At 40.7% G+C, this 23,720-nt stretch overlaps 1 protein-coding gene across 1 annotated transcript in view; it reads right to left on the reverse strand.

Moving 5' to 3' along the window:
- The window catches only part of CCBE1 (collagen and calcium binding EGF domains 1), a 103,264-nt gene extending 80,620 nt beyond the window's left edge, over nucleotides 1-22,644 (reverse strand). The window contains exons 1-2 of the mRNA XM_065047214.1: nucleotides 22,474-22,644; nucleotides 22,261-22,341 (exon numbers count right to left, since the gene is read on the reverse strand). Of these exons, the coding sequence (XP_064903286.1) occupies nucleotides 22,261-22,341; nucleotides 22,474-22,574 (182 nt within the window). The 5' untranslated portion in view covers nucleotides 22,575-22,644. The remainder of the gene's footprint in view (nucleotides 1-22,260; nucleotides 22,342-22,473) is intronic.
- Between the last annotated feature and the right edge of the window lie 1,076 nt (nucleotides 22,645-23,720).

The raw sequence follows: 23,720 nt of genomic DNA on the forward strand, positions 1-23,720 counted from the left end.
GAAATTTGATGTGCTGTGTGTAGATGAGGCATTCAACTCCCCATCACTCTAAGCTTTGTGAAGAAGTCATCCAAAATGTGATGCTGACAAGCAGATCTGGTCCTCAGCAGAAGGGAGCAGATGGAAAAGGTCCCCTTGATCTGCGGGTATTTGTCTCTCCAAGATCAATGCGTGACTGTTCTTGGATGTTCTTCTATGTCACATGACATACAGTGTTGTTAAAAACTGCCAATGACACAGGTGTTAAAGCTGTTAAAAAAGAGGCATCCCAAAACGTATTCTCCTCTAAGTGCGCGATCTGTTATTTACTAAGCGTTTACTGAAACTGCTGATGTGAATTAAGTGCAAGGTCCCAACCACAGCACACTCCTGGGGCTGAGTGAACGAAGACGGGCAAAGTCAGCCAAAAGAAAAAACAGAACAAACCCAATAAAAACAGTGTTCCCAACCTCTCGGCAAGACCCATCTGCACGCAAGCAGAAAGCTGCATAAATCTGCCTCGAAGCTGCCCCCTGGACAAGCACCTTCCAGCTTGGGTTTCCAGTAAAGGCCTCGTAGACATCTCTGCGGTTTCTGGATCAGCAGAATTTATGTTCACAAGTGAACAAAGATATAGAAATAAGGCCTTGATTGTGAAACATTCACATGTTATAGCAGTATAGCAGTAGGGATAATAGCAGTAGGGATAATAATTTTGGCAGTAGTTGCCATCAATAAGCCAATTTTCCAAGTATTCTTTTTTCAGATGAGTGCTTTAATGAAAGAACATACCCCTACTTCCCTTATTACAAAAAAAAAAAAATAAATTTTTTTTTTATAAGCATGCATTTAAAATAATATATAAACATGAAGGGGCAAAACAGCACCAGCAAAACTTCTTACAAAGTCAATGAAACTTATCTGAAATTTTCAGTTGTAATTGCATTTTTAGTTTTTTCTCTCTTTTCCCAGATTCTTTCTCCAGGATACAGACATATTGAAATGGAGTAAGCTGGGAAAAATCCTTGACTTCAACCTTAGCCAAAACCTAAAAATAATAAATCTTTCTGAAAGGAAGCTAAAAAAAAAAATAGTTTTCTTTCTTGAGCCAACGAAGATGTAAAATAAGATACAACTAGAATGCAGAAACCTCTCTTTCATCTACAACAAAACAGGTCTTCCAGGTTTTACAGACAAGCACTAAATATCTGGACTTCTGTCATCCAAGATATGACAATTTCAACTACATTCACTGAAATCTGAATTAAAAAAATAATTTTCAAGCTGCTGCACACTTCAAACTGTAATCTTACCTAGAGAAACCTTTGCTGGACTCACACAAATACAATGCTATAAAATGGTGCCTTAAAGAATGGTAGATATTTATATATATAAAAATAAGATACATAAACCATAGAATATATACATTTATATGTGTATTATTTAAAGTTTATTTTCTATATTATAAAGTTTATACCATATATTTTAGCATAGTGTAATATGTTTATGTTAAAAGTGAAGCTCGTCTTAGGAGCTAAAACCAAACCTCTGTAGTAGTTTATAATGCAAGCTTTCATATATGAATGTGTAAAATCCCACTGGGTACAGTGATGCTATCAATATTCCTATCAGTTTCCCAGTAAACTCTATTTGCCCAGACATTTATGTGGACCAGTAATGATGAAAAGCCCATTAAAAACCCCTTTGATCATCCTTTCTAAGCAGAGTTTAAAATCATGCCATACCAACATTTCCAACAATATCTGACGTATTTTTGATTTTCTTTCTCTTGATGAACTGCATGAATCATTTGGATTTGTTCAGCTGTTTATGCTCCACAAGCATGTTAATCATATAAGTGATAAATGCGATCTCTTGGGATTGTTGCATTTTCAATCGACTCTCAATAACTCTTGCAATTACAAACATTAGGTCATGGTCTCAGCGTCTCTTTTTAAGGAGGCAATATATCCCGGAACACCATTTTCCTTGTGTGGTCTGAGCTCTAAAACATCACTGGCAAAATGTCAGTGAAAACGCAAGCAATTTAGGTTTTTATCCCACAGCAAATATCACTTTGTTCCTCAAAGCAGATCCCTATGAGGGCTTTGCGGGCACTTAACGTAACCTCTTCCCCACCCAGTGAGTTTCAAAAACAGATGATGGGAGATGCCGATAGTAACAGGAGCTGGCTAATACCGGGCACAGATTTGCTTTAGACTTGTTGCTTGAGAAATAAAAAATAGTGTCTTCAATGAGACACATCCAGTCCCCCCTGAGCAACCTCACTGCCACCCCATGGTGCCTTCCAGTGGGAAACGTGCAGGACATGGGGACAATGGAGTCTCTGCACACTCAGACCAGAGGCTGTATGTAGGGAACCTCAGACCACAAGTTACTGTGTTCCAAGTGTTCTTCTTACAGGATTTACAGCTCCTCCAGCTTCCCCAGAATATGAAACACCAGTTGTGTCCTCAAGGTCCCTGTGGTGTTTCCTTTATTTTGCTAGTGCTACGTGCCAGAGATTAAAAATACCAGCCTAGTTTGGGGAAAAAAAAATCACAATCCAAGAAAAGAACAAATGCCACGTGAGCGCCTAAAAATCTTTTACATGGTGAGATGGTAAAAACTAATCTAGTTTGGAGGAAAAATGTATTTTTTGTACCAGTTAGCAACACAGTGATCTCTTTTCCCCCAGATTCCGCATTGCTTGGGGTGTGATTTAAGACAACGTACCTTGTTTCTGTTTAGAGCACAGAGTTTCCTGTGCTGATTTCATTCTGCAGCATGCATTGAGATCACACTCAAGACAAGTGGAAGAGAGATCCCAAAACCTACTAAAATTACGGCTCTTTCCTCACTTTGTCTATTCTTAAAAATTACAGCAAGCTTACAGCTGTCACGGCTTAAAATACTGTTTTACATTTACCCCTAACCCAGGTATAAATTACAGCTTTTGGGGATTGTCTGATTCTACAAAGTGCCTCCCAGCCCTGGCTTCATATTTGGATTTTCATTTCAGTTGATAGATACAAGACACCAGATATTGCCTGATAAAACCTCACTTCTGATACCTCTCAAGAGATTAGAGATAATTTATGTTCTTCCAATCTTTCCCATAATATTTGGTCAATTTAGGCTTTTCCAAGAAAGCAAATGTTTCTTGAGGTCTCCACCCATTTTTGCTAAATTGTACCCCCTATGGAGATCCTTGCCAAAATAACAGCATGAGATACAGCTTTTGGCTTTAGGACTGGAACTATATTTTCAAATCCTGAGTTAGACACAGCAACTGCTCTTAGCCTGTGACAACTAAGAAAAGAAAGCAAAAAGATTTGGCTTATTTCTAGCTTTCTTTGGTAGGTAAACACATATTCATATTCCTCTCTCTACTGGGAAACAAAGTAATAATTTAAAAAAAAAAAAGGTAAAATTGAGAAATTGGAGGATCAGATAGGATAAAGTTGCGGAAAGTGTTTCCTGCCACCAGATCCATCTTGTAAAGGTGGCCTAGCTCCTTGGTGTCACTGGGGGTGTCAGCTGCTGCTGGCTTATGACCCCATGATTTCCAGGGGCAGCAGTCCTGGTAAAACTCAGGGAATTTAGGCATGGGATTTGATCTAGTTCAAAAGTGCAGTTGGGAACACATTGACTCAAAGCAAGTAACGTCATCATGACAGCTGATTTTACCTCCTGGCCTTGTACTTTTTGGTTTGTTAAATCCTAACAATTCCATCAGGATCTGGAAGACATAATTGGTATTGTTTACTTGTGTTTTTTTCCATTCTGTTTGTTATAAAGTTGCAGAACCACCATGATGTGGCACATGCCTAAGCCAAGTATCCATGCAACCACATTACTCTAAAATTATCTTTCAGTACTGCTGAGCCATGCTTGTAATTACTCACCAACTCATGTGGTGACAATTTCTGAAGAGCTGCTTTTGACCATATCTAGCACTAAACATGTCAGCAATGCTGAAATATCAGGCAAGCTTGGGCTCTTTCCATCAAATGATCAGAATGCCTTCAGAGATGGTCTGCTGCTGTAACTCATGATTGAGCTGTCCTTCACTCATGTCCCAAGGACTTCAAAAATAATAAAAAAGACAGAATCTGCTCCGAACACTCTGGTATTTGTGGTAATGACCCTTAAATACAAAAGGTCAGTGGAAAACAGCTCTAAATACTGGGTTGGAAGTTAAATGGGCAGCTGGGACAGGTTTGCCTTGATTTCATCCTGTAAATCCTCATTCCATAGTAAGATCCTACTCATAGTAGAAATGATCTAGATTAAGCAATTTCTACACACAGCAGAAAGTACAGCCACAGCCTCACTCTTTCTGGCCATTGAGTCATTTCAAACTTGCTGCAAGTAATTTTTTCAAAGACCCTACTGTTCTCCTTGGCTGAGAAATACACAGAGAAGTTCCATGAAGCAGAGAGCTCATGCTAATAATACTAATTATCCTGTTTCATATCCCTGTTTACAGTAGTATAGAAAGGATGTATTTTTTCTTCATGTGCCCTTAAGCAAACCCAGGGTCTGACCTTGCAGCCTCTGTAACACAGTCATGTCTGTTGGGGAGATAATATCACTCGTGTCGCTGCTGTATCAGCTTTCTGTTGGCATTGGTTCAGTTCTTCTTATAGGCAACAGTCTCCCTTTTCTAAATCCTCAGGTCATTTGAAGCTTTTATTAGTGTAACTGCTGCTTTATCAGTTTTTCCAACTTTAAGGGTCACTGGAGAGTCAACCTCCAGGTCAAGTCTTTGCCCTATTACTATTCAGTATCAAGCATCTGTGAAAGTCACCTAAACAAGACAACCAATCTCTTCACTCTTCTAATGAAAGAAAGCAACGCCAAACTATCCCAAACTGTATACCAGCAGACACTGGATTGCATTTGAGCAGGCAGCACACATATAAACATTTCTCTTTTTACATGTATCTCAAGACATCTAATCCCAAAACTGCCACTTGGAACAACTTCGTGAAGAGCAGAAGTTCTGTTCTTTGAACAACACTAAAACTGTATCCCTAGAGATACTACGTGATTGATGCTCAGGGCTGTGGATCAGGTACTGAGAAAAGTATACTCAAATATTTCTTTCCACTTTCAAAAAACAACTACAATAAAATACTGTTAACTAACTGAAAATTTGATTTTTCAATAATTCATGCAGATTCATGACATTGAGGCTCTAACTCCATTTCAGCTTTTAAATCATTCTGTACAAAAGACTTATAATGATTTAGGTCCATGAAAGAGACTGTGGCATTTAAAAAAGACCACATTATCCCGCTAGGATTCAGAAGGAAAGTCAATACTCAGGGCTAGACGAAGCATGCCTTGCTCTAAGTGCGTATTAGTAAGCTCCTTAAGAAGACCTTCAATTTAAACACAATTCCGTTTTATAGCAAATATTTTCTATATTTCCTTGTTTTGTTTGTTTCCAGGGATATTTGTTCCGTGTTAACAATGACAAGGGAGGTGTTCATAAAGAGACAACACCATCACAGGATGTTGAGCACAGCCATGGAAGTCATTCAGACAAGAGATAAGATTTCCCACGTTCCCTGCTTTCAATAACAAAGCTAAAAGCCCAGCCAAAATGCCAGAGAGGAAGGAGCATCCAATACTAAGGCATCTAGCCATGGCTTGTGAGACCGAGGATTTCCAGTTTGCAGAAGCTGGCAGTGGTAAAACCACAGGTACTAGTGTAAGTGCAAGGAGTAGAGCTGGTGTTCCTAAGAGGTGGCTCGTGCTGACCCCAAACACCTCCAGGCTGGAATAAGCATGACCACAGCCTGGGGATTGCTGGTTTGTTAGATGTGAGGGTGGCACTAGTGCTTCCCACACAAGCTGGGAATACACTGGCTCAGCTTAACCAACTAGACAGGTGGTTACATGACACAAGCAAGGAAGAAAATGACTGTGCATGCAGCTTTGGAAGCTAGTGAAAGCATCTGAGCTATGCAGCAGAAGGAAGACAACTTCTCCAGGTCAGGTGCTTGCATGTAGATGCCTATAAGGCCCCATCACCATCTCCAGACTTCCCTGTACAAACCAGTGCCAAATCCAAAAGCTGTGTTTTCACATGAATATGACACTACACCTGAAGTCTTCAAGCTTTGTACTTCGGACTCATCATCCTTCAAATAGCTATACAACTTTCAAACTAGGACTGAATTGTATCTTTCCAAAAGGGATGTGGCTTCTTTCCACATCTCAGCTACTTTCCGTTTCTGATCACATGGGCTGCCCATGTCCCCGAAAGCTTTGACGCCTTCTCATTTTTGTGTCCTGATCCTTGCAATTTATCATTCGGAACTGCACAGGCTATTCCAGCTGAGGTCTCACCAATGGTTGGCACAGTAGTCTTAAGATTTTCTCACCACTGCTGAAAATACTTCACTGCCTACACTGCAGCACCATGCTCACCTTTCTCATTTCCAGTTCCTGGCTGTCTCTTAACCAGACATTTTCTCCCTTGCCTTTGCCAGATGATGAGCAGCACCATCTCCTGATAGAGACAATTGATCCAATAATCTCACTGGGACAGATACATTTATTTTACCTACAACAGCTGCCTGTCTAAATGGTACATGGAACAGTGAAGGGTTTAGGTAATCCCTGTTGGGGACCAATTCCTGCCAAGTTTTGACCACTATTTATTTTCTCTCATTCCCAAACATCTAAGTACCAGAGGTGACGATCTGCCATGCAAGACTGTTAGAAAAGCACAAACATTCCAGTGATTGCATATATATTCCTCTAGGAAAACACTAGAGAAAGTCTGACCAGAGTGACATTTCTAAAGCAGACCAAAAATGCAATTTTTTCCCCTGAGGTGCACACCCCTTGGCTCCTCTCAAACCACTGAACAAGGGGCATTTCAGAGTCCTCATAGTTCTGGATGCCCCAGGCAAAAGCCTGCCTCTGTTTCTCTCTGAATTATAGCAAATAGTCCAGAGTTTTCAAAGACATTGTTTATCCCTCATTTATTCAAGTTAATGAGCTTTTTCCTCTTCGCCACCATGCTTCGGCACATTTTCAGGGATGCTCATCCTGAATCTCTGAGTTTCCAACTCCACATGCCTTAGCATGGAAATGACCCAGGATTAATTTTCCATTTGAAATCTGTTCATCTTTACTTATGTGATCAGATCCATTTCTTTAATTTCCTCTCAGACTTGCCCCACGGTGCCGTGTCACACAGCACGTTTCAAAGGACTGTGTGGAGGGCAGAGTAACCTGCACCACGCTGGTGCGGGCTTCTCCCTTCAGGGCATATCCAGTTCCTGCTTTAGCAGACTTACACGTTCTCCCCAGACTCCTGATAAGGCTGAAGGGTTTTTTGCCTCTGTGCTTACGTGCAGCACTGGTTAATTAAATTAAAATATTCAAAAGAAAATAGAAATGAAAAAAAAATCAGGCAACTTTGCTGCTGTCTGTACAGAAATGTGTAAGAGTAAGTTGCACATCTAGGAAGGAAAAATACAGCCCTGTAATCAAAACCACTGCTGAGACTCTTGGATAATTAACAGAGTAAAGGAGAGAGTGTGTTCTGCCCTGGCATTTGGAAGCAGCACACATAACCTTAATTTTAAGTGGTTTTTTCTGCTCTTTGCAATTCAGGAATGCTAATAAATGCAAGAGAATTCAGAGAAGAACTGGGATGGTGATGTGAGGGTGAGAGAATATCACCCTAGTAAGCTTTGAAAGATATGGAACATATACTCGATCATGTTCTAAAATGAGATTTGTAATCTGATGTTTTGGTTTTTTTATTGTGTTGTTGTTGTTGGGGTGTTTGCTTGTTTGTTTCACATCGGTAACTTACAAAGTGCTACCATATACAGGAATTGAATGATCTTCACTAATCTTATATTCCATATACCTTCTGCTTGAGCACAGGTCCTCAGATGATACACAGGCATCTAACTCTTATCATTGGTGGAGTAACATATCCAAATTGTTTGATGATTCATACCTTAGAGCACCAGAGGGCTGAGAATACACTTATTCTGATCTTGTAAGACAGGGCTATAAACACGAAGGCCTGCTTAGAGTCTCTAGTGAAGACACACCACTTCATTTAAGATTACCAACTTTTTTTTAATTCCATATATTTTATTTATTTAGTTACAAGTAACCCAGAACTGCTGACTATCAAAACAAATTATGCAAGAAACAAGCTGGAATTGTTTTTTCGGGATGTTGGGTTTTTTTTGTTGTTTTCTTTTTCCTTTTTTTTGGTGGGGGGGGAGGGGGCGGTTTGTGGGGTTTTTTGTTTGCTGTTTATTTGGTGTTTTAGCTCCTGTGTTACCTGTAATCAAAAACAACTCTATAAATCCATGGTGAAGCAGATAAGTGCTAAAACCCCAGAACTTATTTGCTCATATGCAACGACTGCTGAGTTAGATGATTCGTTGTAAAATAAAATCAAATTACTTCACCCTGAAGGGAACTGGGAGACATTTCACAAAAGCTGAATTCCAGGGACTAAATCTCATTTTCACCATAACTTAAAGCAGCTTAAATTTAGAGAAGCTCAACCAAAGCTAATAGAGCTACATCAAATTTGCACTGATGCTGCAAACCAGGTTTTAATTCTAGATCACTTTTTTGTTCAAAGGCACTAGGAAACAAACACAAGGTATTCTTGCTGTCTTGGATGAGATGGTAATTTATGTAGCATTTTTATATGCATATGCTGTCATATCTCAACTTAAATTTCTTCCAAGAGAATTCATACTCTGCCATTACAGACAGCTCAGACGTTGCCAGAACCTCCCTAACTTCAACAGTTGAGATGCTAAGTTTAGAAATAATTTCTCTTTGTTATGATTTTCAGCTACATGCTGTAAAAGGAAAAATTAAGGGCTCTATGGCTAATCCTCCATCTAAACATTGACCTCATGAATGGAATGACTGGCCATCCAACTTCAGACTGTGAACTACCTCAGAGCACTTAACAGAAAAGTACACCACGGAAAATTTTAAGAAGGAAATAAAAAAAAATATTTGCAAACAGAAGCAATGAAGGCTTCCTATAAACAACACAAACAAAAAGCAGTAGCTGTCTGTGCCTCACAAATTCTTTGAAAGAGTGCATTGAGTCTGAGTAAAGCAGGCAAATAAGCTGCCGTGATCTATGTTTTATTATTTTTACAGCTCCTAGTAAATAATAAAATCTTGCATTTACTTGTAAAACTCATGCTTCAGTAGGAAGGGGTGCCAAAAAAAAAAAACCCTTCTCTACAAGAGACTAACAGTAACACTTCATAAAGATATCACGGAAGGCTTCAGGGAGTCTTCCAAATCACAGAATCATAGAATGTCTTCATGCTATGGGGTAAAATATGGAAACGTATCTTCAAAGTCAAACAATGTCATTTTGTCTCTAGTAATGAGGAAGAGCTTAAAATTATTTAAAGTCTGCAGTTCAGCCATTCTTAAAAATAAAAACTATTCAAACAGAAGCTAGCATCTACTTCGGTATTTATCAAGAACCTGTTCCTTCAAAGAAGCCTTCCACATAAACAGACTATTTTCATGCTATATAAATGGGCTTAGGAACTATAGCATTCCTAAAAAAAAAAAAAAAAAAAAAAAAAAAAAAGGTAGTTTTTCATTCAATTATTGATATCCAGCTGCGGAACACCCACACACCCATTTGACAACTTGAATTCCAGACCCCAAATCTGCTTCTCTCTGCCATTATCACTGGGCAGCCTGGGATGATGTGAGGGTTCATGGTCCAGGTCTTCCCCACAGCAGCCCCATTTAGTACACAAGGCAACTCAGGGATGGAAAGACCACGTCTGAAACTCATATTTTGAAGCATTTCCTGCAAAAATCAATTGCGTGACTCCAGAGCAAGACACAAAGACTTTTCCAGTTCTTTGATGGTGCTCTGCAGCTTTTTTCCATATGCATCCCACTGTAGCAGGCAGGATACTAAATATTTTGAAACAGCTAATCTGCTTGCAACTGAAATTGGATTTCAGTAATAAACACTTTCTGTAATTTTTCATCCTCTGGGCCAAGAAGCTTCCAAGAAGCACAGTCAAGATGGCATTTAATAAAAGGATTGCTATATTTGTTTGGTTCTTTCTTCCAAAAGAGAAGCCCTACAGACCAAAGCACCAAATTGGACAATATGGAATACAGCCAGGGTCTTCAGTCCTAAGATACAATTAAGAGGAGTCTGAATGCAGATATTTTCTCCTCTAGTTCCATCCTGAAGATATATTTGTCCTGCATTAAATCTTTGTCATATCCTTAAAGAAAATTTCTTGGAACAATTTTCTTTTAATTGGAACAACTTATAACTGTAATGGCTGTAAGGTCAATGGAAATGTTTGAAGTCTCTTTTTCCTGGTACTTAAAAATATCCAGCAGCCCATATTGCAAACAAGGATGTGTAAATAAATACATGTTAGCCATTCTTGCTCCCAACTACTTGTTTTCTGCTGTTCTTTTCACTCTGCCATGGCTATTTTCACTGGAAGTTTTCCAGTGATGTACCATTAACTTACTCCCACTGTGGAAATACTCTGGATATTTTTGCAACATAAGAAAACATAACGAAAATCCAATTTGTCTCTCAGCGGATACGAAAAAATATATTTCAAAAAAGGAGCATTTTTTCTTCTTATCTCAAACAGTAGCATTTTGTTGAACTGGAATGACAGCAAATCACCATAAATAAAGTCCAGCAAATTGTTTGAAGATCAAATTTATGGTGACCTTCTTTGCTGTAACAGGAACACTACATCTTCAGTGTAAGCTATCAAGTTATTTTTTATGTAGGACATAAATTAGGATTTTTCCTGTGGTTTACAGTGGGAGAAGTAGCTAGTACTGCCATCCCATAGTAAACCTTGGTGGGTAACTGAGGGCAAATTTGGCATGGTAGCGCTCCTTGAGGAGCACAGAAATTTAGCCTAGGACCTAGAACTCAATTCCTGGCAAGTCCATCCTATGGTTAACCACCATTGCTTCCCAGCATTGCTGTGCTTGCACTGGTGTAAATCTGGAGGGGCACCATCACAGACCCTTCCAGACATGCTCCATAAAACTGCAACTCAAATATGGGTCAGTGCGAGGACAACAAACAGCACAAACAAGACTCTGGCCATAAACTCAGCTTGGAAAGTCAAGCAGACATCTCGCTTATGTGGTAAGATGCATTCAATCTGCTTTAACAACTTCTTGCTTTCTTTTCTTTTCATGGAATGCTAAGAAGAATTATGAAGAAGAATTCCTAAACTGATACACTTTGGTATAGGTCCAGGGAAGTCAGTAGAGGTATGGAAATGCAACCTTCTGCAAACCTTTTAATATATCACCTTTAGTGCTCCTGCAGGGTACCAAAAGAGCCATTCTTTAACACAGGTGAGCTTCTAAGGATAATCAAGAAGGGACCAGCCCTGCAAAGACATTCATGCATGCCAAGTAGTTTTTCTTGAACTGCTGTGCCACACAGAAAAAATTCTGCAGGAAAAGGACATAATTTAAGATCACATACAAGGACAAGGTTTGAATGCACTCTTAATCTACTTCAAACCCACAGGAGATGCCAGGAGCACAGATCTGTCCTTATATAAAAACTTCTGTGGGTAAAGTTCTTCACTGAGGTCATATCACAAAGGAATTTTCATTTCTCTTTAAGAAGTTTTAACATGTCCTATTTCCTCTTCATTTTAACTTGGCCTCAAGAAAACCTCTGGGTTTTGTCTGGAGAAATAGATGTTTGGAAACGAAGGGTGAAAGTGGACAGGGAAACACGCTGAGAAGTAGTATTTTCAATATCTTGTGTTTTGCTATTAAATAAGCTCTAAGGCAAGCAGAACAAGGTAGGTAAAAAATTATCCTACGTTCTCCGTTTTTCATCATGTTTTATTTTGTGTTTCTTCATTTTAAAATCAAAAAAGCTTGAAATTAAAAATTTTTCCATGAAAATTAAAAATATAAAGGATTGACTCATTTTCTATAGGCTTCTCATCTCTCAATTTTGAAATTCAAAGCAGTTTCACCAACTGCTCTCTGCATATGCATTTGTAGCCTCCAGGGAGTAGAAAGTGCAGTGGAGTAGACATATACTTTTTTCAGGAAAAAAACAAACAAACAAACCAAAGCAGAAAAACATAATAAGCTTTTAAAATCCAAGTAAACATTGAAACAGCTTTCTACATCTAAGCAAATATACTATTTCCCATATAAGCAGCATATTGTGTTATTTATTGAGAAGCCAACGTCTGAGGCACCACGAGAGTCACAGTCCGGGACAAGACTTGGCCATGGACTGTCTGGGCTGTTGTGCAGACCAACAGCCCAACCACAGTTGGGTTCATCACGCTGCTGATTTCCAAGCAGCGGGCAGAGGTCAGCTCAGACTGCCAGCATGCCTGTCTGGCCATGCTCCTTGCTCTCGCTTCTGGAAGCCCCAGTTAACAGCACACATCCCCAGGAGGATCAAGCATTTACCAAACAGTAGCTCAAGTGACCCTCTGGTCCCTCAAGTCTTTCTCTCACTTTCTGCTTCTCAACCACTAAGATCTACCAAAGACCCTCAACTCCATTTTCACCCAGTTTTCTCTTCCCACAAACGCTATTATAAAGATTGAATAATTTTGCCTTTGGCTATTTTTGTTTGAATTATAACTCATTTTAACTCTCAAAGGCAATAATCACTAAACTAAAGGGTTTTGTCAGAATTCCAGAGAGCAATGTTTAGGAAACGACACCGCTTTATTGGTGCAGCTCTGATAATAAACTCTATAATGAAAACTGAGTATGATAATAGCATCTTGTTGAACAGGCAAGATGTCAGATTTACAACATGTATTAAATGTGTTGAATGTGATCATGGAGATATTAACATTCAACTGAGACATCAGAGCTCTGGGCAGGAAATTATTTACAGTGAAGTACCGCATCCAATAGAAGTTATTTGCTCTCTCTTATATAAAGAACTCTGAGAAAGCTTTTTTGTGTGTTTATACAAATTTCTAAATTGTCAGTGTTCTCCCATTACTTGTAAAATATTATGATAATACTTCATGTATTTCTTCATCCATGTTGCCTCATCTAGCTTCTTGGACTTAACGCGTCCTGTTACAGAGAATTAGGTGGTCAGCTTTCTGCCTTGAGGGAAGGTAATGAGACTGTGAAGCTGACATGAACACTGGTGTTTTACACTGGAATCTATGCACCACTAATTTCTCTATAGAAAGACTATTCTTTGTCATAGACTTAGTAGCCCAGATGAACTTTGTACTGTATTTTTTTCCAAATTCTCTCTCTAGTGTAACTTGCCTTTGACTTATAATAAGCCTATTCATTCTCCAAGAACAATCTCTTTAAAAAGTCAGATTATAGCTTTGATTTTGCCTCTCTTGCCCACTGAAAGCATTGTGTATGGGTTTCTTCAGCTCCCAGCGCATTTGAAAAGGGTTTGATGTGCATTTAGTACTGAATGGCTGCTAATATTAATACAGTGAACACAGTCACTGTATATTTCACCTTATTTAAATTCCAGCACAGACCATCAATTAAAATGGATGTGGTTAGAACATAAGTTTAACAAATAACCCAGGAGTACATGCTTTTAATAGCTGGATGTACCCTAAATGCTTTACAGTCTCGTACTCCATTTTTGAACCAGGATCAACAATGAAATCAAGGCAACATGATGGAAAACACTTTTCAAGACAGAAGGATTTTCCAAACACAGCTAAGATCTGAGATTAGTGTCTGCAGCTGAAATTAGTTTTCTGCTTTGACTGCTAAACAGAGCTACCCTCAAGGAGATTCAAGTGAATGGCTTTCTCTTCCTGGGCCAAGAAACCGAGTCAGCACTGTATGGATTCTGATCTCCATTGTTTCTGCTTACAATTGGAACAACATAGAAGAAATGACAAAGTAGAGCAGTAGAGTGACATTTGCTACTGTTAGTTTACAAAAGAAGCCACCACTAGTTTGAAAACTGAAACCGGGCAAACAGAAAATGGACAATAGAAAAAATTCTGAACAGATTTTGGGGAAAGGTTTGGGTTTGTTTGTTTGTTTGTTTGTTTTTTAACTGTAAATAAAGTGTTAAATCTGCTTATTTGGATGGTAGGCACAGGTCTTAGCCTCCTAATAAGTGTGAGTTGCAAAGAAAGGAGCCTTGGAGTGATCCAAATGGATCTGTATTAGACATAAGCAACACAAACGAAGGTCTCAGAGCCGATCTTCTCCCTGTCACTGACTTGGCACAAAGCAAACCCACTGTCATCCCCAGCAGCTCCAGCTGAAGTGACACTGATATTGAACACCCAGCAATGACTCACACACTGAAATAAAAGAAATCGCAAGAGGTAGAAACAAAAGATGAAACTCAAGGTTGTGAAAATTCAGCACAATCTCAACAAAAACCCCAAAACATACACACTGCAAATGAGCAGCATTGCACAAGCATGAGCAAAATCTGGAATGTGATATATCCCAGGTGAAGTTTCTCTGCACATTGATAAATCAGCAGGACAGGCCACACCAGGTATCTTGCACATACCTGCTTCACGTGACCGTGTTGCACACACGCAGTCACTGCTCTCCCAAACATGAAATGACATAAAAATAGGCAGGAACAGCAGAAGCCTCAGAAAACATGTCACCTGTTTGCACTTTATACTGGGCAGCGGCTTTCACAGCAGAATATGGGCAATCCCATTTTATCTGGGATGTCTAGCAAGCTTGATCTATTTTTCTAAGCATAGCTTAAATATTTCAGGTTCAACTACTTCCTGGTAATTCTGTGTTATGACAATGACTGAAGGCAATGTGAACTGAGCAAAGACTGGACGGGTAATTTAAATATCTGCCTGTAAAGTGTTCCTCCTGTCCCCACATGGACCTGTAGTTTACAGAGGGGGATTACAGAGAGATTGTCCAAGCTGAGGAAGGAGAGAAGGGGAGAGGCTGTCAAGGGAAGATGCAGCAGCTCCAAGTCTATCTGGGAGAACAGGCAATCTCCCACGGGGTGTGTGCATGTGTGTTTTTGTTTGGTTTTGGCTGATGTTTTGTTTTCCTGGGTTCTACTTAAATAGAAGCCTGGATGCATTTAAATTACACTTCGTTGGGGAGCATTTGCCTCCCTTCTCTCACACACGTATCTGTCACACAAAACCACCAGCAAGACGGAATTTTGTCTTTTTTTGTGTCTTTATTCATTTGTTTCCTACCTGCTCCAAGCCCTTGCTTTTTTTTTTTTCCCTTTCTCTTCCTTGCTGCTCCATATCTTTACCCTTCCACTCCTCCCTTTTCTGCCTTGCCTATTTTGAACGCGATCAGTATAGAACAACCCAGCTCAACAGGTCTCCATCACAATGGGAGCAGTAATACAAGTATTAATAATGTCCTGCTGTTCACAAGAGAGACTGCAATCACTTTTTTAAGGACAAAGCAGCCTGACCTTAGGGAGTATGTACAATACTTAGGATAATTACAAAAGTCATATTCCCTTTGGCGGCCTATTTTTATTACATACTTCGTATCAGCCACGGGAGGCCCTGGGGCTGCTATTTTGTTTGTCTGGAGTCTCTGTGCTAGACGACATGCCCAGGAAAGTCAGTTCATATTTAACCCTATGTTCTATAGATGAAAACCACAATGCAATGCACCTGGATTTCATTATTGATCAAACCACTAAACAGGGCACTTATCGTAAAGCTCTTGGATTGCCAGGTTTAAAATTCTCTGGACTGCTTTGATGTGAACATCAAAATCTTCTGGACTACACGAAAAACCATTTGTCAGACCTCATCCTTTAACTGCTGCATGTCCTACATCAGTGTACCACTGACAGCAATTATGCAATGTTTGGAAAGATCATTAATTATATTGGTTCATTTTGGAGTGAACTGGTGGTACTGAGGAAACACCACAGAGTAGACCCATAGCAGCACCACGTTTTGCTGCAGGAGGCTCTGCTCCATCCACATCTGCTGAAATCACAAGTGTCCTTAACCTCACCAAAACTCAATAGGAATTCAGATCTGTAGCCTTAGGACATGAGACAGCAAAGAGACCCAGAAAGTCACGGCCACCCAAATGCTGTATGGAAACCTACAGACATGTGTGTGGCATTGGTTTTACTCTTAACCAGCAGGTACTCACAACATATCACAGAAACCAAGAGCAATCTGTTCCCTTGGCAATCACAGTGAAGGAAATCAAATCAAACTAAGGACTAACTGCGTTCAGATCCACGATGCTTAAAAGTGCTACTTTAACAGCAGTAATGAGAAAAAAATTCTAGGAAAGCCAGGAAAATGTCTTAGCATCATTGTAACATATGCTGTTTTGTGGGAAAAAAAAGCAGCGTACTGAAACTAAATTTTATTCATTCATATGTAAGAAAGTTTACCTGTGATGGCAATTTCCAGGAAGATTTTTGCATATATATTTATATCTACATAAAACAGACAACAAAAACTTTTTAATTAGGAGAACACTTATGTTTATTCTATCTCTTCATAGATACTATGTTTATGAATGAATTATTAGAAACACTGCTAGCGAGACTCAGAGAGCAGCACATCACGGAGTTGCTGAATACATAATTTTCATGATGATGGTTTGATTTGGCCTTAAAAGGCCAATACTACATGCATACCACAGGTGTCTTTGTGGGATGAATAAATTAATACATTCTGGCTCTCCTCATTTTCAGTCCCATCACCAAGAAATATCACTGCAGCTCTTTTCAGTTGCACTCACAATCTACGTGAGCATGTTTCAGATGCTGATGCTACCCTGAGTGATGCACAGACTTAGCAGCTCCTGGCATTTCGCCACTGAACTACATGAAAAAGAATTGCAAGTTTATTGAAACCTGAAGAAACTCTTTTGGCAGGCATGGAATTACAGCTGTTTTGTGTGTTTAGCTTTCTAAAACCAAAACAAAATTTGAAATCATATCCTCTCCTGAATTTTCAGCAAAATTCCACTATGGACTACATTTCCTTGTAAGATAAATGGAGATGAAACAGTACTTTGCTTTAATCAGATAGATTTGTTGTTTTTACTGTTATATCAATTGGAACCCTTTCAATTCTATTAAAATTAAAGTGGTCAGCAAAACTTCAGAGAGGAAACATGGAAGCAAAAATAATAAAAGAAACCTCTAAAAAGAAAAGTCTGAAGATAAGATGACAAAACGTCATCTTTGCTCACTCTAGCTGAAAGATTAAAAATTGTACGTAGCATTTCTTTTCCTATTGGAAAGCTCTGCAACGTGCTCATCGAGTATCTGGGAACCAGGAACTGCATGTGGTCCCCAAGGGCATATTAGTGAAGTGCTACGCTCTGTGAAACAGCTACAATCCAACTTACTTGCAATTACTTTTATCTTTTAAGAATGTGCAAAATGATACAGTCTATAAAAATAGTAGGCTCCACCAGCAATATCAGCATTCAAGAGAGTAAAAAGAAATGCGTTTTGAGGCATGCGATCTCTGGTTAGCATCAGAATTAGGCAGGGTCTAAGTATACACACATTCTCTTCTGCAATACTTTTCAATTCTCTTTTTGTTATGAAGTTTAGAGCAATCGTTCACAGCAAAATGTAAAGCCTGAAAAGTAGGAAGAGCCTCTGTAAAATACTTGTAGCTGCTAATTATCAGATGAAGAAGCTGACAACCTACATTGAGATGTGTTCATCCCATTTAAAAGACATTTTTCTTATGAAATACTACCAAAGAATGTTGCTGATTAAGTTCTAAGCCAAGATTTAAGCCTCACAACATGGGGCTTATTTTCAGATAAAACATGTAAAGATTCGTCTCATCGTTAAGAACATTTTGCCATCATTATCTAGGACTATTCTGCCAAGCACTCTTATTCTAAGCCTCCTACTCCCTGCTGGTCCCACAGAAGGAGCAGGAGCCGACTGTATCACTACACGCACAGAATTAGCGTATAACACGTTCCTTGAGGAACCTCCCCACTTCATTTTCAGCAAAAATTTCAGGAAATGGAGAGTGCTCACCATGATGTCAGAGAAAAATGGATAATTTCTCTCACCAAGTCAATAGTCTATTTGTTTTAAAAAAAAATCAGTTTCATCAACCAATCTAACCAATTTTATTTGTAAGTTGAGAGGGAATTAGACTAATAGTTTCAGCTGAATAAAAGAAAAAGAACCCTTATCTTTGGCCATGAAGGCAATGGCTAAAGTGTTCTTTCAGGTTATGCAGATCCAGGTTGAAGTTTTCATCTGCCTTATTCAAACATGCTGGTTTCCTTAATTTAGCCTCTTATTTTTATCAACATTTCTGAAAATGAGCAAAACCATTGCTTTCAAATCAATTTGCAACAACATTTAAGTGTCTAATAGACAAAGAGATTTGTATAGTCAGGGGATAAAAATATTCTCATTTTCTCATCTCTTTCATGCTTGAATCTTTCTACAACTGGTCATAGGCAAACAGCTTCCCACTAGCAAATGTTTCTGTTCAGTCTGTGTATTGTTTTTCTGAATAATTTTTACTACACTTTCTGAATTTTAACTTATTATAATATTTAGCTTTCTGATATACACCAGTTAATAAAGTGATGAAGTTTTGCTGTCTTTTAAAGAAGCTACTAAAGGACTGCTACTAAGACAAACGAAATGAATCGTCACAAGTGATAACACTTGGAAACACTCAAGAAAACTGCAGCAACAGTCATGTAATTTAACATGCCAATAAATTGTTTAAATGTCTATCTGAGAGCAAAATGTGTTTACATCACATTCAAATAGCAGGAGAAGACAGTAACGTGATTGGGGCCTCATATTCTCATGCTGCCCAAGTTTCATCAGATTTGATGAATTTTGCATACAGTAGAAATTCAAAGTCTTACTGAACTCTTATGTTATCAACAAATGCAGATCTGGTTCTCCATACTTAAATGATGGGACCATTAGTAGCAGGTACTTTGTGGAGTTGCACACAAGAGCTTAAATGAGATTTGCCCTGAAAATATATTGTACAATTTCCCACTGCCTCTGCATTTTTATGAAAATAAATACACAGAACATCCAAAAAAATACAAATCAAACTAAGCCAAGGGCCAGACTGAACACATTCAAAAAGGAAAAATACATCTAATTATGTACAAGGTTGCTATGACCACAGGGAAAAATGCCAATATATTCTCGGTGCTTGGCCCCACATTTGGCTTGGCCCTCTATTTGGCTCATCTTTGTTCAGGGGTAAATCTGGTTTAAAAAAAAGTTTCAATACATATTTTTTTGTGATGAAAAGATGCTATTTTTATTGAAATGCTCTACAAACATGCTGATATTCATGAAAAATTCCAGGAGGAAGAATAAAACGATGAAATTGCTTTCAGTCAAGAATTTATGCTTTGGAAAACTAATTTTGCTCAGGAATTTCGACATCTGACTTCAAATGTATTTCTTTTTTTTAATTTAACTAATTGCACAAAAGATCATTACTAGGAGTGCATGTTGCCTTATGTCTGACATGTTATGACATGAGATAAATTTTATGTCAGTTTGTTTAAGTTCTGCACAGAAGGCACTTTGACCTAGAAAACAAATTAGGTAAATTGGGTATGTACGCTAATAGTAAAGAGAAGCTGACATTAACTATCCTTCTAAACTACCTCTGACAATGTATATAAATTACTATATCATTCATAACTATTGTCATTATGAAATACCATGGAAAAGCTATATAGGAAGAGTTTTAAAGGTCAAATTTTATAAGAATAAATATTAGAACACAAAAATCAAGTTTCTCAGAAACTTGGACTTAAAGTTCTCCAGAGCCACAGCTGAGTTTCTGTCCAGCTGAAGTTTTTAAAATGTTTGCTGTGACTTGACTTGAAAACTGAATCCTAACATACCTCGGCCTCACACAAAACAAAACCCACCCTGAGGCACCCCAGGTTTAATAAAAATTTGCAAGTTTCCTATCATCTTGTTAACAGCCTCAACCACTACATATTAAATAATCCTAAATTAAAACACAATCTGCTGACATTAATCCTATGTGCCTGCTGGAAGCACACACAGTGACCAGTAGCAATGGAGATGTTGCTCTTCCCCTGAGGTTCACCATCACAAGTGGGTGATGCTGCTGGTCCATGTCAGAGCGTGGCTCCCCTCTGAGGGGCAGGACCAGCAGTGCACCCCAGCACAGGTGTGTCCTGCATGCGAGGCTGCTCTGCTGAGCCACATGCCTCTGTTCCAGAGATGCTGCCCTGTTCTTGTGTATATGGACAGCACGAAAGAGAGCTTGCAGAGCAGGAGGATGGAGCCCTCCTCACCCAACCCTAAAGGCTAGACTTTGAAGACACACATTTACATGGAAATTGATTTTTTCTTTTCTAAGAGCAAGGCAGTCCCAGCAATCATAGATATAGAAAATACTTGAAAAATGAACCAAAACAACCTGAGGTGCAATGCAGTGATTTGGATATGCTCATTCACAGTCTGTGCTGGTTCAGGATGGTGAATACCAGTCGGGATTGTGAAGGGGGAAGCGCTGGAGACAGGGGGGAGAGCTGGGGAGTGGAGAAGGGGGAGAGCTCAACACAACCAGAGCCTAAAGGTCAGAATACCACAGCAAGGATGAAAGAAAGTACAAGTGGGACTTGGCAGTTGGACAAAGTCGTGCTTTCTTTGCATGGTGGTCGAGAGCAGCCGGTGGAGCCTGTGAAGTCCCCATCCATTACACAAAGCACATCCTCATCCATTACACAAAGCAGACCCACTTTGCTCGGATGGATTTTGGGACTAGCAGTAGCGACAGCATAACGAGCAGAACAGTCACTTGTGTGCCTTTTTATTCAGCTCCTACTCCATCTCTCTCCTGCAGTAACTCCCCACTCTTTCAGCACAGCCTTCTTCACCTCAGTGTTCTGCTCCCAAACCAGTGAAATCCTACAGGTTCAGCAAAGTACACCCCTTCCCTTCAAAACTACACTCTGCCTCTCTCCAAAAACTGCTGCGTGCTGCTGCATGCTACAGACCTGCTTAAAAGTGGTCTCTGACTCACTTTCACAGGGAAAAGAGAAAGAGGACAAGGGAAGCAGTGAGGGATGGTCTCCAATCCCACACAACTCCTCCCAGGGGCTGCAAGGATGCTAACACTGCTGAGAACTGGGCAGTGGCCTGAGACCTTCCCAGGTGGCTGTGGCTGCCGGACAGCACAAATCAGCCCTGAGCGTTTGAGTGAGAGGCAACACTGCTGTACCATGCATCTGCAGCCCTCTGGTATTTACGTGATACAGAAAATACTCTGCAAAGAAATGGAAGATCTCTGTAATACTTTTCACTAGCATCAACGTGCTTTATCGTATTTTTGGTATACGTAAGTGGCTCCCTGCCATATGCAGGCACACATGCACAGGCAGAGCATAGTCACATCCACAAAGTAACCTCTCACAAGAGGCAGATTTCATAGGTGAAACATCTCATCTGTGGGGATGAGACTAATCAGAGAACATGACTAAGGGCATATGTGTGTGCTCATACTTTCTGTATATTTCTCTAAAAGCCTATGTATTGTCAGCTGTTCTGGACATTTGTCATCATGAAAACAGCTTTAAAATTCTTCTGAAAGACAGGTGATGTTTCTCAAATACACAGGTGAAAAATGAAAACTCAGGGTTGGATTAATCTTACTTAATTTGAGAGGCCTCTGCTGAAGTGTCCCCCCAGAGCTGGTTGCTGAAGAAGTTACTCATTCTGAGGGTATGATTCATCTACCTAAATGTAAACATCTTTCAGGTGGCATGAATCCAGTTGATCTCATTGATCATTCTGCAACTGATGCTGCTGTAGCACCAACGCACTGTCAGACATCCAGGTCAGAGGAAGCCTTTCTTACTGTATCAATGACTGACAGCCAGGGTATGACAACCAAAACCACACACACCCTCTCTAGCAATGCCTTTAGAGTGACATTTGCAGTGACTTACTAAAACCTTTCACTTGGGCAACAGCGGGACTTGCCAACGGAGATGTTGAATGTGAGAGGGACTCAACCGAGTTGTCTGTTCCCCAGTTCACGGGCAGTGAAAATGCCGGGGTAGGTCAGCGTGGAGCAGAGAGGAGGCAAATAAATGCTGCTGCTGAGGCCCCCACGCCTACCATCAACACGTGTGTGTCCCACGCACTCCCCACCAGGGCAGCGAGCCCCGATCCGCGGCCACGCGTGTGCCGCCGGCTCTGCGCTCACAACCCCCACCCTCCGCGGCTGCGGCGCTCACCTGAAGCAGGTGGTGAGCTCGCCCGTGGGCTTTAGGCAAGGGTACCGGGTGGTGGCGATTTTGTTCTCGGAGCAAACCTCCCTGCAAAGCGAGGAGTCGGATTATTAAGAAGAAAAAGGGGGAGAAAAAAGAAAAAGAAGGTGGTGGATGCAGTGGGCGAGAATGCACAGAAACAGGTCCACGGGGTTCCGCGCCGTGGCGGGGGACACTCACCTGTCGCCGTCCTGTGGCTCCTCCCGGTAGGTCCAGGCGTGCCCCAGCGCCAGGAGCAGCAGCAGCCGGAGCGGGGCCAGGCTGCCGGCCGGCTGCCCCATCGGGCCGCCTCTCCCCTGCGCGCCGCGCCGGCTCTGCCCGCCCCGGCCGGCGGCGGGGCTGCGCCGACCCGCCGCTCCTCCCGCCCCGGCGGAGGGCCGCCCCCCGCCGCCGCCAGATGTGCCCGCGGGGAGGGGCCGCGCCCGCCCAGATGTGCCGGCAGATGCAGCCCCGTGGCGGGACGGGGCGCTCGCCCAGATGTGACGGGGTCGCGGCAGATGTGCGGTAGGAGTGAGGGGACATCACCCCCTTCCCCCGGCCTCCCCCTGGACCCTGGCTGCAGGGAGCAAGGAGAAAGGTGCGGGGGGTGCCCGCCCCAGGGTGAGTGGGGCAGGAAATGATGGACAGGTCCGAAAACGTGGGGGTGATAAGCAGCTCTCAGTGCACCATCACTGATGCTTTCCAGACTCGGCTTTATCTCAAATCTCTTTCCCAAAGGAACAGGGCAGTTCAAAGCATCTCTGCTGCGACGGTTGTTTATCCTTGTGTACGGCTGCCTCTTCCCTGCCATTCATAAAAAGGACATTAACAACAACAGACTTTGATAAAGTAGCACATCAGGTCTGGCCCGTTTTAATGGTTAAACTGCCTGGCACTGGGGAAACAAACCTGCAAAACGACGATGCCTTTGGCCAATGCATTGTCTTTGACCACTATCTAACTTTCTACAAGCATGAAAGGCTCCAGGGAAATAAGGGTGTGCAAATCAGCCTGACTAGTGCTTTCACCTGTAGCATAAATAACCTCATTTTACAGCCAGAAAAAATCAAGGATATGTTAGCAGCTGATTGTACTCATACTTTCTTACAGCCAGAAAAGTCAGGGATATGCAAGTAGCAAACTGTAACTCCTGTTAAACTAGCTCAGAAGTAATAAAGGGGTGTAAGAGGACTCAAGCAACTCCCTTTCTATTTTTTGCTCTGCCACAGGAAACAGTTGAACAAGTCACTTCAGTGCTCTGCCCCTCATTTTCCCCTGTCTGTAACAGTAAGAACCTAGCAGTAAAATAAATGGCTAAATAATGCAGATCCCATGTATGAATCAGCTATGATTAAGCTGTTAATCCCTGTGGTACGTTGTCCAGTACGCAGAAGAAAGCTGATGATAGATGGACTCTTGGCAAACTTCGGGTTTGTCAGAAGTTTTCC

This window comes from Columba livia, chromosome Z (genome assembly GCF_036013475.1).
Source record: "Columba livia isolate bColLiv1 breed racing homer chromosome Z, bColLiv1.pat.W.v2, whole genome shotgun sequence".
In the NCBI taxonomy this organism is placed as follows: Eukaryota; Metazoa; Chordata; class Aves; order Columbiformes; family Columbidae; genus Columba; species Columba livia.